The 15,169-nt window shown below is 38.5% G+C and overlaps 1 protein-coding gene across 6 annotated transcripts in view; it reads right to left on the bottom strand.

Annotated features, from left to right (window-relative positions):
• Nucleotides 1-6,799: 6,799 nt before the first annotated feature.
• The window catches only part of LOC123767033 (cytochrome P450 2L1), a 57,900-nt gene continuing 49,530 nt past the window's right edge, over nucleotides 6,800-15,169 (bottom strand). For 5 of the 6 annotated variants that reach the window (XM_069307530.1, XM_069307528.1, XM_069307532.1 and 2 more), the window contains 6 exons: nucleotides 12,503-12,705; nucleotides 11,427-11,562; nucleotides 9,591-9,771; nucleotides 8,754-8,871; nucleotides 7,641-7,785; nucleotides 6,800-7,305 (listed from right to left, as the gene is read on the bottom strand). In XM_069307530.1, coding sequence (XP_069163631.1) covers nucleotides 7,121-7,305; nucleotides 7,641-7,785; nucleotides 8,754-8,871; nucleotides 9,591-9,771; nucleotides 11,427-11,562; nucleotides 12,503-12,705 — 968 coding nt within the window. In that variant the 3' untranslated portion in view covers nucleotides 6,800-7,120. Of the gene's footprint in view, nucleotides 7,306-7,640; nucleotides 7,801-8,753; nucleotides 8,872-9,590; nucleotides 9,772-11,426; nucleotides 11,563-12,502; nucleotides 12,706-15,169 lie in introns of those variants that run through there. The other variant, XM_069307533.1, reaches the window with a different exon arrangement.

The raw sequence follows: 15,169 nt of genomic DNA, 5'->3' as shown, positions 1-15,169 counted from the left end.
TATCCACCAGGCTACGAGGCCCCAGGTAAGGGGAAGCAAAAGATGCTTCCTTAAGCTTCCCCTACACTGACAGGTAAGGGGAAGCAAAAGATGCTCCCTTAAGCTTCCCCTACACTGACAGGTAGAGGAAGCAAAAGATGCTTCCTTAAGCTTCCCCTACACTGACAGGTAGGGAAAGCAAAAGATGCTTCCTTAAGCTTCCCCTACACTGACAGGTAGGGAAAGCAAAAGATGCTTCCTTAAGCTTCCCCTACACTGACAGGTAGGGAAAGCAAAAGATGCTTCCTTAAGCTTCCCCTACACTGACAGGTAGGGAAAGCAAAAGATGCTTCCTTAAGCTTCCCCTACACTGACAGGTAGGGAAAGCAAAAGATGCTTCCTTAAGCTTCCCCTACACTGACAGGTAGGGAAAGCAAAAGATGCTTCCTTAAGCTTCCCCTACACTGACAGGTAGGGAAAGCAAAAGATAAAGTGATAGTGATCGGGTAATGGAGGTTTATTAGGAAAATATCACCGACTCCATGTTAACCTCCAGTATTACCATGAGTAAAATTGCGTCACATACCCCTAGGGCAGCCCCCAGGTGGAGTACAGGCTTTAGACGTCCACTCAAGGTTGAACCAGGAGTCCGTCACTGATCAAGGTGCAGAACCACTTGAATGTTGCGGTGCAAGCTGCCTAGTGGTCGTAGCAAGGGTCCTGCACTCCCCGTGGCGCAGTGGTAATACACTCGCCCAACATCTGCCAGACAAGTGTGGGCAAAAATTCAGATAGCTAAGGGGAGCAGAACCCGGTCTGCGGCCCACAAAGACCTTCAAGGTTAAGGCTGAGGAACTAATACACAAGTGGAGTGATGCAGCATCCTCCTCCTCCCTCCCTGCAGAAATAAGCAGGGAACAGCTCCTGCAGAATTAAGATAACAAGAGGATCTTACTTCTTACAAGAATGTAAGAACTCTTGTATATACACACAAAAAAGTCAAGCGATGATGAATATGGCCAACCAATCACAGCCCAGGAAGTAAGGGGGATTTGAAAAAAAAAGAATAAAATGTACTGCAGCAGCATGGTGAAGATGGAGTCACCTGCCACATACTCAATGCACTGTGTGAGGTGTCTGGGAATCCACTACTCCACCTGTTTAACAAATCATTCCTAAGTGGAGTGTTGCCCACACAATAGAAACACGCAATACTGGTAATTGTTCCCATACTGAAGCCCAATGATCCTGGCAATTACAGGATCATCAATAGATCATCATCATCAATTCCGCTAGAATTTACCTGCTTAAAATTATCTGTTAGATTAAGGACCTGCGCGAAACGCTGCGTTTCTTGTGGTAATTGGACGGACCCCTCTAACCCATTGATGATGTGACCTTATTTATTTATTTATTTATATACAAGAAGGTACATTGGATTTGTGAGAATATATAGCGTGGTATTTACAATCTTGTAAAGCCACTAGTACACGCAGCGTTTCGGGCAGGTCCTTAATCTAACAGATAATTTTAAGCAGGTAAATTCTAGCGGAATTGATGATGATGGGATCGACCTATTACAAACGTAATGGGGTGAGAATAGCCTGAGCTACCTCATCCCTTTGTGTGTATTTTACCATAATAAACTTATTTCAATTTCAATTTCAATTACAAACGTACAAATTTTGTGTCAGAAATAGTTTAGTTTAGTTCATTTATTATGCACCCCATACCTATCTTGTGGAAATAGTAAGCATGTGCGAGATCCGTCGTGTGTACCAAGTGACTAGATGACGGCTGCGACCTTCCTCCAAACTTTCTCCGGTCAACTCAAGATTGTCGCTACGGATAACACTGCTAGATAACCCAGCAACTTGGATATTGATGCCAGGTGACCTAGTTGTAGTCTCAACTGTTCTATTGTTTTTATTATCAGCCAATTTATTATGCACCCCTTATACTGTAGTTATCGGTTGTTAGTCATTTCGTACCCAAGACTTTTGCCTGCGTATTTGAAGGCTGGCCTGACCTATCGTATCCAAACCATACATATATGGTTTTAATAATTAGAAAATTAGCTTTACGAGTTACATTTGACATTTGTTAAAGAAGTGCTCAGCATTAATGTATTGTAACGCAGTATATGAAACGCTTTCCATGCTTGTGGGTGTATTATATATGCTAATGTGACAACTAAGTTACGTTCCTTGTTTAGTAAGTTCCTTTGTTTATTTTTAAGTGCTGGCCCCATTAAACTTAAAGTATACTTTATTACTCTATGTTATGTTCCAGTTGTTTTCCTAAATTACTCCTTAGTAATTTACTGCTGCAATTTAAGAGCTAAATAGATAAAATCATCCGGACAAATGGGGGTGACCTTTGACAAGCCGCCTGGTTCCTGACCTCGTCGAGGCCACTCGAGACATAGTGGCCCTCGGGTAAATTCCGGTAAATTCACACAAGGAGCAACAGGTTGAAACTTAACAAGCCACAATGCAGGACATGGAATCATCTCTCTGCCAAAGCCATCAATGCCAAGATAGTATTTCAGTTCAAAATTAATTTAGACAGATTCTTCAGGAATAATAGGATACAGTTGACAGGAACCTGTTTAATCGGCAACAAACTTTGAAACTTTGATACTTATATGAACCATTTAGAATATATATTATGACAAAGATTTCTGTGGTACTGTATTTCTTTTACAGCTTCCATTTTATTGTCATTTTTCATGACAATATATTCTCTTTTGATTTGCATCATAAATTTTACAATAAATTAAGATACAGTAACTATTTTACAGTCCACAATACACAAACTAAAATGAAAATACAACAAAAATTACTTAAAACAAGGACAAAAAAATCCCCATAAATTTTACCACAATTGATGTAATAATGAGGCCACCTCAAGAATAATAATAATTCTTTATTATTCATAATAATATGCATACATAGAACATATGGCAGCAGTATAATTGTAAGTACAGGTGTTGTACATAAAATGAAGCTACTACTATGCAAATCATTTCAGACAATGGGTGAGACTTGGTTACTTTCTTAGATAAGGTATCCCATACTGAGGTGCTAATAATCCCATAACAAAACTTCTCCAGTGTCTGTGTTATTTGCCAGTAGCAACCTCTTAGGCCATATTGGTTACAATGCTGCCACAAAAGCAGTTGGGCATGCCCAATATGAGGGGTTTTACTAGATGTATATAGTATAATGTCACATTGATTAAATTATGTAGGATTATTGGATGTAGTGAGATCATTACTAGAAAATGATGCAAAGAGCTCAACAGCCTTCATACAGAGGGAGGATGGAGGGAAGATTGGCTTGAAACGTGTTTTTTTCTACGTCCTGCAGAAAGCACAGGGCCTTCATACCTCGTGAATGTGTGAAGTGATGATGAAAAACATTTTGGAGTAAAGTTTTGCAGTATTGTTTCAGAAGTGACATGGCTAGGTGTCCTGATGTCGTGGCAGTGTTGGAGGGATTGCTTCAGGTGGTGAAGGAAGAGTACCAGTCATCAGGACAGCTTTCTCCTGAGGTCCTTCACTCTCTTCATCTTGTCCATGGCCAGTCACTTCTAAATGCCCTTGATATTATTGATAGCAAGAAAGTAAGTTTCAAATGTACTCCATCATAAGTAATCTTAAATCTGAGTAGTTCAAGTTATATTCATTAAACCCTATGTTGTTAAGCAGATAGCTGTGTTTTACTATATTTTCTTTTTGCTCGGTATTTGTATATTTTTGCTGTTATTGATAATGGTCCAGAACGGACTGAAATGGCCAGGTAGACAATACGCTAAAGTGGAACCAAAATTTTTAATGGAATTATTCAAAGTTTTGCCCGATAAACCTTGTGTAATGGTGGCTTCATTTAATATACAGTACAACCCCTGTACAGTACTTTCAAATATGTATACCTCTGTATTATACTGTATTCTTGTGCAGTATTCTTATGTATGCATATGTTATGAATAATATATTATCTTTATTATTGTTATTATAATAATAATTATTATTATTATTCATCTTCCCTCTACTTGTCTGTGGCCTGTAGTACTTATATTCCTGCTCATCTCTTAGATATGGTAATATTGGTACCACTTTGTTATCCTTCTTTCTCATTATTTGTAATCTCATTACATTGTCAAAATGTATACAGTTTCTAAGCCAATCATTACAGTTTCACATCTGTTTCCATGCTATATTTACTGACAACTTGAGATACTCTTTAAGTTGCTTCATTTCTTTTGCACACTTTGTAGCAAGAGTTGAGAGGAAGCTAGTAGATTGAAGGGGCATTTAGGAATTTTTTATATGACATTTGTGAATACTGTATTTTGTTGGGTGTTTGGGAATATTTTATTGGGAGTTTGTGTTTGGCTGTTTGGGAAATTTTGAAAGAAAGCATTATATATATCAATTGCTTAAACTTCTAATACATAAGGAAAAACAATAGTGTAGATTTAAGGACAGCATTGTAAAGCTGGGATAACATCATAAATTGGACCTCAGTTTAAACATTATGAAAGAAATACTTACACTTAAGATATTAAAAAATCTCACTTTAATACTGCCACCCCCACACACCTCTCTACATCACTACTATGACAACACTACCAACTTGTATGTGCCCTCTTACAACAGCTTGTGCTCTGTACACCAGCCTAAATACATTAGGCTCCATGTACTCATTATATTCTAAGTATTCTTTGCAGCACCCTGTAATCATTCCATCCCCAGTTTTCATTACATTGGGGTGTAATGTCATCCTAGTGAGATATAATTTCATTGCAGTTGATCAAGAGATATCTAGTTATTATCTAAGTTTGTAACATTCTCCCAGGTTACAAAGGTTACATCGAGCAGTGGACGCTGGGTATACCAAGTTACTGGCACCTCTGGAACCCCATACGTATGTCTCCCTCATTCTACCTTCTGTCAGTGTCCTGCATTTAAATATGCTGTAGTCAAGAGAAGAGAGAGCATAGTGTGTAAACATGTTCTTGCTGCCCTCTTGTCAACAGCCATGGATACAACAGAGGAAAAATTAGTTTCTGATGAATATATACTGGATATTTTGGCACATATGAATTGATATATTGCTAGTGATTATTGCTTCAGTACAGTATTAGTAAATATGTAATATTACAGACATGTTTTCAAATTAAAATATTCTGTAATTTTTGTATTGCTTTATAACACTTGCTTTTATAATTTTTTATTACACCCCATGGAAATAAGAAATTATACTTGTGTATAGTTTTCCTCTTTCAAAATATATTTTCTATGTACAGTATTTGGTATACATTTATCCTTAACCTGCTCAAGTTGCTCTCATGGAAGTTTGAATAATGTATGGCCTTCATGTTGCAAATGACTGCAGTGATTCTGTATACTGTCATATAAATTATGGATTTAAGAAAACTATAGTGTTTTATAATTGTAGTCTATGTGAGAGCACTTCTACTATATAGTATCACCAATATAGTTGGACTACATTAAACCATGCTACATAGTTTGACAAACCTGAAACATGTTTCAAAGTCTATTAACTTTATATTATGTAGAGGAAAATTTGTTAACTTGATTGATTAGTCTGTGAACCATAGGCCACTATGGATAATGAATACGATGTTTGGCCGGTCAGGTTGGTAAAGTTGTGTCTGGCCATGTGAACACAGTCTGGGTATGGAGTCTACGGCAGACCTTGGCTAGGGTGTCCTTGACTGGCCTTGAGTAGGGACTGCAACTAGACCTTAGCTAGTGGATCTCCGACAGGCCTTGAGTACAGGTCCTTACTAGACCTTAGCCAATCGATTTTTCAAAAAGCCTTGAATACTGTAGTAGGTTATGGAAAGCCTATGCATAGGTTTCCTGTGCTCGACAAGGTATCGCCATAACTTGGAGTAAAATCAATTTTTACCTTTTTCTTTCCTATATCTAGTACTGTATAAAGGAATGAAAGTTATTTCTTTAAACTGTTATATCTTAAGTACTGTATACACAATTTACAAAACATTTTGTTCTGGCACATTAACAAGACTTAAGAGTATGCATAAATTATGGTCACCATGAAGGATCCAAGAGAACAAATAACATAATTTTTCTCCTGACATATCTGCACTTTTATGAACAGTGGAGTCGTCCTTCAACGAGTTGATTGAGACTTAACCTCTATCTGTTGTATTTATATAATATAATTTTTAAATTGTACACAGTTTTTGGCTAGATAATAACACACACACACACTTGAACATATTCAAAATTAACTCCCTGAATTTTATAAAATAATATAAAAGTTTAAGAAATGTAACCAATTTGCTCCCACTTATTGAGGTACTGTACAGGCGATGCATTATTACCTTCGGATGCTGTACAGTATGTTTTGAAGGATTGTCGCTCCTTAGTACAGTATTTTCAAAATATATTCCAGCCCAGTAATTTAAATAAGTTTTCATAAGTTTTGAAATTTTTTATGGTACTCTGATATCCTTACATAGTACAGTAAATGGGATGATCCTCCCGTCAGTGATGTTCTGTATAATCTGTTATGTCTACTGTTATTTTGGCTTGGTGTTGGGGTTAATGCCTATCAACCTCTGGACGGTTATTAAGGCCACCATAAGTTCTTAATGACCAACCTGCAAGTACTGTATACATTAGTTCTGGACACAGTCCACAGCTAAAGTAAACTCTCAGTGTATATACACACACACACACACAAGTGTAGTGCATGTCCATTGTCCGTTGTTTAGAGGTACTTACTGTTTAGTTCCCATCTACAGAACAACAGATCATATAATTATATATTGTTTTTTATTTCATTTTGAAAGATATATTTTATACATAAATATATATGGGGCAAACTTGTCAGTTTTTTTTAGGTTTACAATGTTGATTGTTTTAGAAAGTGCTTTAAATTGTTTGATATTGTCTACTTTTCTTTATTTGGTTGGCTACATAATTAAAAAAAATTGGAAGACATTCTCAACTCCATCATTCTTAATTATTGGTTTTGCTACTTTCCCAACTCAAGAAACCTACCATGTTGAGAACATTGCTTCTTATCCAAGAATGGGGCACGCTAATTCATGCAATTATATAATCATTACACATATATGGTCAGTCTCGTTTAGTAAGTATTACTTTAAATGGTCTAGCAAAATTGAACAGAGGTCTGCGGGGGTCACCTTCTGTGGAGACCTTCTCATTGGGAGCAAGCGTAATAGTGTACTTCTGTAGCAGTGCTGCGACGATGATGTACAGCTCCAGACGGGCTATGGGCTCCCCGAAGCATTGACGTCTTCCTGCATGTTAGAAAGAAGAAATCAAATACAAGTATGAATATGTATATAATTATGCCAAGTACCAGAAAGTGAAGAATAAGTCACTGTAAAGAGTGCTGGAACAGTAACATGGCTAGGACAGTTATATATATGGGACAGTAAAAGGCTGGGACTGTAACAATAGGCAGGAACAGTAATTAGGCTGAAACAGTAACATGGCTGCAACAGTAACATGGCTGCAACAGTAACAAGGCTGAAACAATAGCAAAGCTGAAACAGTAGCGAGGCTGAAACAGTATCAACACTTAGGGGTGTCATTATAGTACAGTATACATTTACCCATGTAAGTGACTCACCTAAACAAAAGGGTAAGAATCCTTCCCTTTTATTGATGAGCTCTCCTTGCTCATCAAGGAAATGCTCCGGGTAAAAGTCTTGAGGTCGCTCCCAGTACTGGGGATCATTGTGACAACCTTCCATGGCTGCCATCACCATTGTGCCCTAGAGTCAGGTGTACTGTACATCAATGTTTACGTCATATGGATTATACAATACTGGCATTAATAATTTGCAATATCAATTATTATTAAAATCCCAGTAAATTTGCAAATATTGCAACTTATACGTATTATACTTTATAACGTGTTGTAAATGCAGGTGAAACATAACATATCCTTGGTTTAGATAATCATGTAAATGCAGTATATTACTGATAACAAGATATAATAATGAATGCTGTAGGTGTGAATTCAGGCTCATGTGTGTTTCACTCTTAAGGAGCATATGAAAGTAACTTGAATTGATAGGTAAATTTATCTTGAATAAATTAGTAAATATTACATGAGAATGTAAAGTAAACTTGGGAAATGTTTACTAATTAATCTGGGTTATGCAAAACTGAAGATGTGAGGCTCCAGGGTTTACAGATGCCATATACAAGCATAAAGAGAATAAATAAATCAATATATTAGGATGGTATAACCTGCCACTGTGGCTTCAGAGGTGACTAGTATACCTTTGGGATGCAGTCTGCCACTATTATATTGGTGATATAGCTAGCATACCTTAGGTATGCATAGCCTGCTGCAATTTTTTTGTTGAGATGTGACATTTCATACCTTTGGAATGTAGACTTTCATAAACCCATTGTACCTTCTTGTATATAAATAAATAAATAACGTATTGGATATGACTATAGGGCGCCTGACAGCTGAGTGGACAGCGCTTCGGATTCATAGTCCTGAGGTTCCGGGTTCTATCCCAGGTGGAGGCGAAGACAAATGGGCAAAAAGTTTCTTTCACCCTGACGCCCCTGTTACCTAGCAGTAAATAGTTACCTGGGAGTCTGACAGCTGACACGGGCTGCTTCCTGGGGGTGTGTAACAAAAAGGAGGCCTGGTCGAGGACCGGGCCGCGGGGACGCTAAGCCCCGAAATCATCTCAAGATAACCTCAAGAAGAAGATCATACCTTAGGAATGCAGTAGCCTGCCACTATGGTGTCAGAGGTGGCCAAGTGACTGACACCCATAGGAACAATTGTGGCCTTTCGCTGTATCTCCCTCAGCGCTGCCTCAAGGTACACCAGCCTGATAAAAGAACATCATTTTATGCAATAACTTTACACATTTAAAATACTGTATATTGTAATATGATTGCTAGAGGTTTAAAATAATGACTACTGCAGTGGCAGTCACTGTCACTGGTCTTGTTGATGGAGAGGGGGAACCTCGTTGGTTAGGGTTGGGTGTTGTCACATGTGTGGGTCAGGGATGGATGTTGACACATTGTGTGGGTCAGGGATGGATGTTGACACATTGTGTGGGTCAGGGATGGATGTTGACACATTGTGTGGGTCAGGGATGGATGTTGACACATTGTGTGGGTCAGGGATGGATGTTGACACATTGTGTGGGTCAGGGATGGATGTTGACACATTGTGTGGGTCAGGGTTGGGTGTTGTCACATGTGTGTGGGTCAGGGTTGCTTGTTGTCACGTGTGTGGGTCAGGGTTGGATGTTGACACATGTGTGGGTCAGGGATGGATGTTGACACATTGTATGTGTGTGGGTCAGGGTTGGATGTTGACACATGGAACACATTAGACTTGAGTGTGTTGACAACTGGAGTACGTGTATAAGTATCACTATGGAGTTAGCTCCATAACATTCATTTCAAGCAAATTCATAGCTACAATATAATTAACAATTCACTAATACATTTTTTTAGCTATAATACTTAAAAAAAAGCATGAATGAAGCCAAGACAGTAATGTTTGATTAATGTACATGAAGCATATCATACCCACTTGTCCTTGTGCTCGAGTGCAGGAAAGGTGTCTCTTGGCAAGACGGCATCGATCTCCTTCTGGATCTTGGCTTGAACTTGTGGGTACATTGCCAGGTACAGGAAACCCCATCGCAGAGTCGAAGACGTTGTTTCTGTCCCCGCCATGTAGAGGTCACTTAGATTTGATTTCAAGTTCCGCACTGAAAGGAAGTTATGTTATATTTTAATGAGGTCAAATGAAAGAATTTGAACAAAGTAAAATAATTATCTGGAAGAAGATTTGATTTTTTTAACAGATTGCAAAAATATTTATGCTATAATTCTGCTGCTTCTTCAAATGGTAAAGTTGGAAACAGATACAGATCTTACAAAAAAGGTGTAGTTACACACCAAAAGATTCAGTAATTATAGCAAAATTGTTTATATTTTATAACAAAATTCACAATAGTACCTGGGATGCTTAATGAATAATATTTCCCATTTGTCAGGGAAAGGAAACCTGTGTATGTATAGTGCATACTAGTAGAGGCTTGTATAACTCCCCCTGCCCCCTCCAGGATGCCACACACACAACAGTGTCCTAACTCAAGCGATGAGTCACAATAACGTGGCTGAAGTATGTTGTCCAGACCACACACTAGAAGTTGAAGGGACGACGACGTTTCGGTCCGTCCTGGACCATTCTCAAGTCAATCGACTTGAGAATTGAGGTCTGTTCAACAGTGTCCTAACTACCTGGTACCTATTTACTGCCAGGTGAACAGATGTATTAGGTGAAAAGAAACTTGTCCAATTATTTTCATTCCGTCCGGGAATCTAACCCAGGATTCCCAATTGCGAGTCGAGAACAAAGCCAACAGTACTCCAAGGTTCTATCTATGTTATTATCGTTATCCTATCAATGTATTATTAATAATATTGTGGTCATGATTAACGGAAAAGTGTGTGGGGGGTTATTCATACAGTGATAGGTAATTACCTAAGTGTAATTACCCAAGTGTAGTTACAGGATGAGAGCTACGCTCCTGGTGTCCCGTCTTCCCAGTACTCTTTGTCATATAACGCTTTGAAATTACTGACAGTTTTGGCCTCCACCACCTTCACTTCATAGGTGGGCTGGAAGTGGGGCAATAGTTACACTGAACCCTGCAAGAGACGACGGGAATAGGTGGTCAGATAAACGGCCAACCAGTAATGTAGAAAACACTGCAAACTCGGTGGGTAATGTCAAATACCCACTGAGATTTGATTACAATAATTTGTTCCCTCTGTAATCCTTGTGTGCAACCGATCACAGCATGGGTATGGGGTGTACAATAAACTAGCCACCACTCGTAGCAAGAACCAATCGAGCAGTGCATTGAAAGTGAGATCAGTTGCAAAGTTGAACACTATAGTACAAGCCGGGACAGTTGCACAAGTTATACACAGACGATGATGTACAGAAAAAGTTGAGAGTAGACTTGAAAATGTTCTTTCTCCTGTAAAGAATTCATCAATTAAAACCTTCAGTCAGATCTCATAAAGTCCTTATTGGCAAATTGACATCTTAAAAGACTGTAGAAAAAAAAACGAAATTATGAACAATCTTTCAGCATAAGAGTTTATGGCATGATGCCATCCAAATTGAAATTTCCATTCAAAAGAATGTGTGTACAAAGAACAAAAGAGGAACGGTACAATTATGGGGACAGAAGTTGCACAAACTAATGAAGCCAATATTACGCATAGCGTTTTGGCCAAAACCTAAAATACATTGGAAAACAGTAAATTATTTCAAGCGGTGAAGGGGGGTAGACTCTTCAAATATCCTAGCTGCTTAAAGTCAAGCATAAATTCAAATCTACGAACTTACAATCCGGTTCAGAGAGAAGATATTTCCTGTGGTCGGAGGGATTGTGTGGGCTGGTGACATGGTCAACGAGAAAGGCATCGATGAAGTCCTGGGGATCCCTAGGATCGAAGTTCTCCAGGTGTTCCATCACTATATCCTGCAACAGGGGGTGGGAAGGTTGAATATATATATTTTGTATTTTTCTAAGTATAGAAACTGACACAACATTTAATGCAACCATACTTTGAGCCATGCTATCAATTTTGTAGATAATACCATATTAATGGTGGCAAAGGTTAGTTTAGTTCATTTATCATGCACCCCATACCCATCTTGTGGGCGGTAGTGGAAAGGGTTACATAGGCACATAATGGGCTCAGGGATTGAACCCCACAATTCATTTAGCTAAGCAAGTTACAAAATGAATTGTGAGGTTCAGTCCCTGATCCCATTATGTGCCTCTGTAACCCTTTCCACTGGTGGCAAAGGAAGATGACTTTTCATCATTTTAAGATGCCTTACAAGAGCTCTTCCTAAAGAAACAAAAGACTGTTACAGTCTAACTGGGAAAGTAGTATTAATCATGAGGTAGATTTCGAACGTAAGAGTTGTTGATAGATGATATGTTTCAAGTAAAGAGTGTGCTGGAGGTGTGTCCCAGTTGCAACGTGCAAGAGCAACCATTCTACATAATATAGCGTTGGTCTTAAGGTCTATCAACCAAGGAAGAGTTATTAATGCCGCCACGGGAGCTAACTGACCAACCTGCAAGTGATCATTTTAGAAGTGACTCACTGTTTACTTGTTATTTTAAAGTAAGATTGTTTGTTCAATATTGGGATATGCAAAGTTTGTTCACTATAGCAATATGCAAAATGTTCCATATATATATAGAAATTAATGTGTATTTTTTGCAATACACAAAATTCCAATATACAGTACTGTATATATAACGATAAATATACTTATGTGTAAATCATATTATATATATATATATATATATATATATATATATATATATATATATATATACACATATATATATATTATGTATTAATGTTTTAAATCAAACAAGCTACCAACGAGCACTGCCTTACGTGCATGAAAGCATCGAGCTTGTCCCTGTTTTGCTTGACCTCGTTCAGTTTCATCCAGGCGTTCTTCAGGAACTCCGGCAGCAGAGAACGGAGCCAGGGGTACAGGTCTAGCAGAGCCAAGGGGCCCTGAATGATGTCAAAATTGTCAGCAGCCTTCTTTGAAAGAGTTCGAATCTTCTCATCGTTAATATCGTATCGGCGGGCTGAAAAAAATTAGATTAGGTGGCGTGACTGTATATTAAAACAGGCTATAACTTGGAGGGTTGAACACTTATATGGCATGAACAAATCCACAAGGGCCGTGACGAGGATTCGAACCTGCGTCTGGGCATCAGCATCCCAGACACTGCCTTAATCGTCTGAGCTACGACAGGGTTAAAAGGGTTGAAACCGAAGTTCTACTGAACTTATATGGCATGTTTATTGGGTTACAAGGTCAACCTCAATAGTGCTAGGTTACGCGGCGTAACCAAACATGAAGGATGTGTTGGCTTTGAGCTCAAAACTAACAGGGAATCACTATCGTAACTACCTGGTAGGTAGTTACGATGGTAATTCACATCGTAACTACCTACGATGGGTAATGCCCATCGTAAGTTGTTGTTGCTGTTTAAGATTCGCTACCTGGAACAAAAGAGTTCCAGGGAGCACGGGCTATGGTAAGCCCGTAGTTCATCGTAGGTAGTTACGATGTGAATTACTATCGTAACTACCTACAATGGGTAGAATCTACGATGGGCATATTCTTTCTAGAATCTGGTAGATCTTACAAAGATTCTATCTAGATTCTGGTAGATCTTGCATTTACTGCCATCGTGATGCAAGAGCCTACCTTGATGAGATCTTGCCAAACAGGAAGATTGGACGAAGGGGTTTCATACAATACCCTCCTCGTTCATCCCACCTCTAGACCTTTTATCTATGGAATGCTTAAAAAGATTAAAAATGCCTACAAAACAGACAATGTGTCTACGCAACCCGTTCTCGCAAATTCGTATAGTCAATATTGACTTATTAACTACGTGCATAGGTGATATACTAAACATAATAACAGAACAAAAATAGACAACAATCACAGAGTTGTGAGTAGTCATTGAACAAGAATCTTAATCTTTGAGATTCAATCTCAATCTCTCGATCTCAAGAATCAAGAATCTTTGGTATCTCAAATACCAAACGAAATGTTTCTCGATGTTATATGTACACAGGATGCAACCCCACAACAGCTGTCTATAACTCCAGGGGTACCTATTTACTGGTAGGTGAACAGAGGCATTAGGTGAAAGTAAACGTGCTCAATCATTTCTGTCCCGTCCGGGATTCCCGATTGAGTGTCGAGAATGAATCCAACTGTGTTACAGAGACCCAGGAACAACCGAGCCAAGGGGAAACAGTTCGGCTTGTATAGGGATCTAGATGAGGTAAAGTGTGTGGACAAAGACAGGGACACACACACTCGAACACTATATCTTGGACTGTAGTAAAATCGAGCCATTTAGAGATAAATCTAAACTCACGTTGTATGATATGGCAACCTATCTTATTACTATGGATAAAATACCTAAAATCCTTACACTGTATCCATATTTCGCTTCCAGTAGATAAACGACATATGGGATCAAGAAACAAGTAGCGTATTGTAAAGACTAATAATAAACAGCAGCCACCGTACTGTAATATCTCCACTGCTCAAACAATTATGTATTAGCGATAAGACCTACCATTAATGTATGACTTACTGTAAATATGTAGCTCTTGAAATAGAACATTCTCTGTAACTAGCTGACATTGTAATTATAAGGTGTGAAGGATAGATGAAATTGTTTATGTAATAATCTCCGTTGAGGTCTGATAAAGACCTTTCGTGCTCTCTGTAATGCTTTTTGCTCTACCGCTCACAGGATGGGTATGGGGTGCACTATAAACTAGCCGCATAATCAAATCAAGAGGAAACATGCGCATTGTGCTCTATACCGATGTGCCAAGCTTTTGTTATTTGTGTATAGAGATTGTGCTAATAAATTTGCCTTGGGCTTATTGAAACTCTCAGCTGGTAAATGTTGAATTATTCACATGGCTCTTCAGCTTTCCTAGCATTTATTCAGCTTTTGTTTGTTCATATACAATATTTATAATAATAATTTATTTGTGATTTTCCATTTGCATGCTGGGAATTCTCATTATCTGCTAATGTAGACCTGACCAAATGTAAACTGTGTCAATAAAATTATTCGCACACCCTCCGTCACTATGTGATGGAGTGCGAAAAGATACGTGAATTCAGAGACAATTCTATAACCAATGTTCCACCAATGTGTAAATATTTAATTCAAAATTATCTGCTATCAGAAATTTTTGCCAAATATCCCCAGTTTGCAAACTGTAGGTAGTAACTAAGTGATTGTAACCTATCCACCGCTGCCCACTGGATGGGGGGCGGTGTGCAGGACAAACATATCAATTTTGACACTAGCACTCCACATATGTCAGTTGCTTAATTTAGAAACTGTACTTGTGGTCGATCCCGAACCCATTGTTGATATGACGACTTATACTGAATTTTGTAACTAGCTCATCAAGATTGCAACTTGCTTAGCTAAATGTATTGTGGGGTTCAGTCCCTGAGCCCATTATGTGCCTCTGTAACCCTTTCCACTACCGTCCACA

The sequence above is a fragment of the Procambarus clarkii genome, chromosome 60 (genome assembly GCF_040958095.1).
Source record: "Procambarus clarkii isolate CNS0578487 chromosome 60, FALCON_Pclarkii_2.0, whole genome shotgun sequence".
In the NCBI taxonomy this organism is placed as follows: domain Eukaryota; kingdom Metazoa; phylum Arthropoda; class Malacostraca; order Decapoda; family Cambaridae; genus Procambarus; species Procambarus clarkii.
This window is presented reverse-complemented; position numbering and strand designations above follow the sequence as displayed.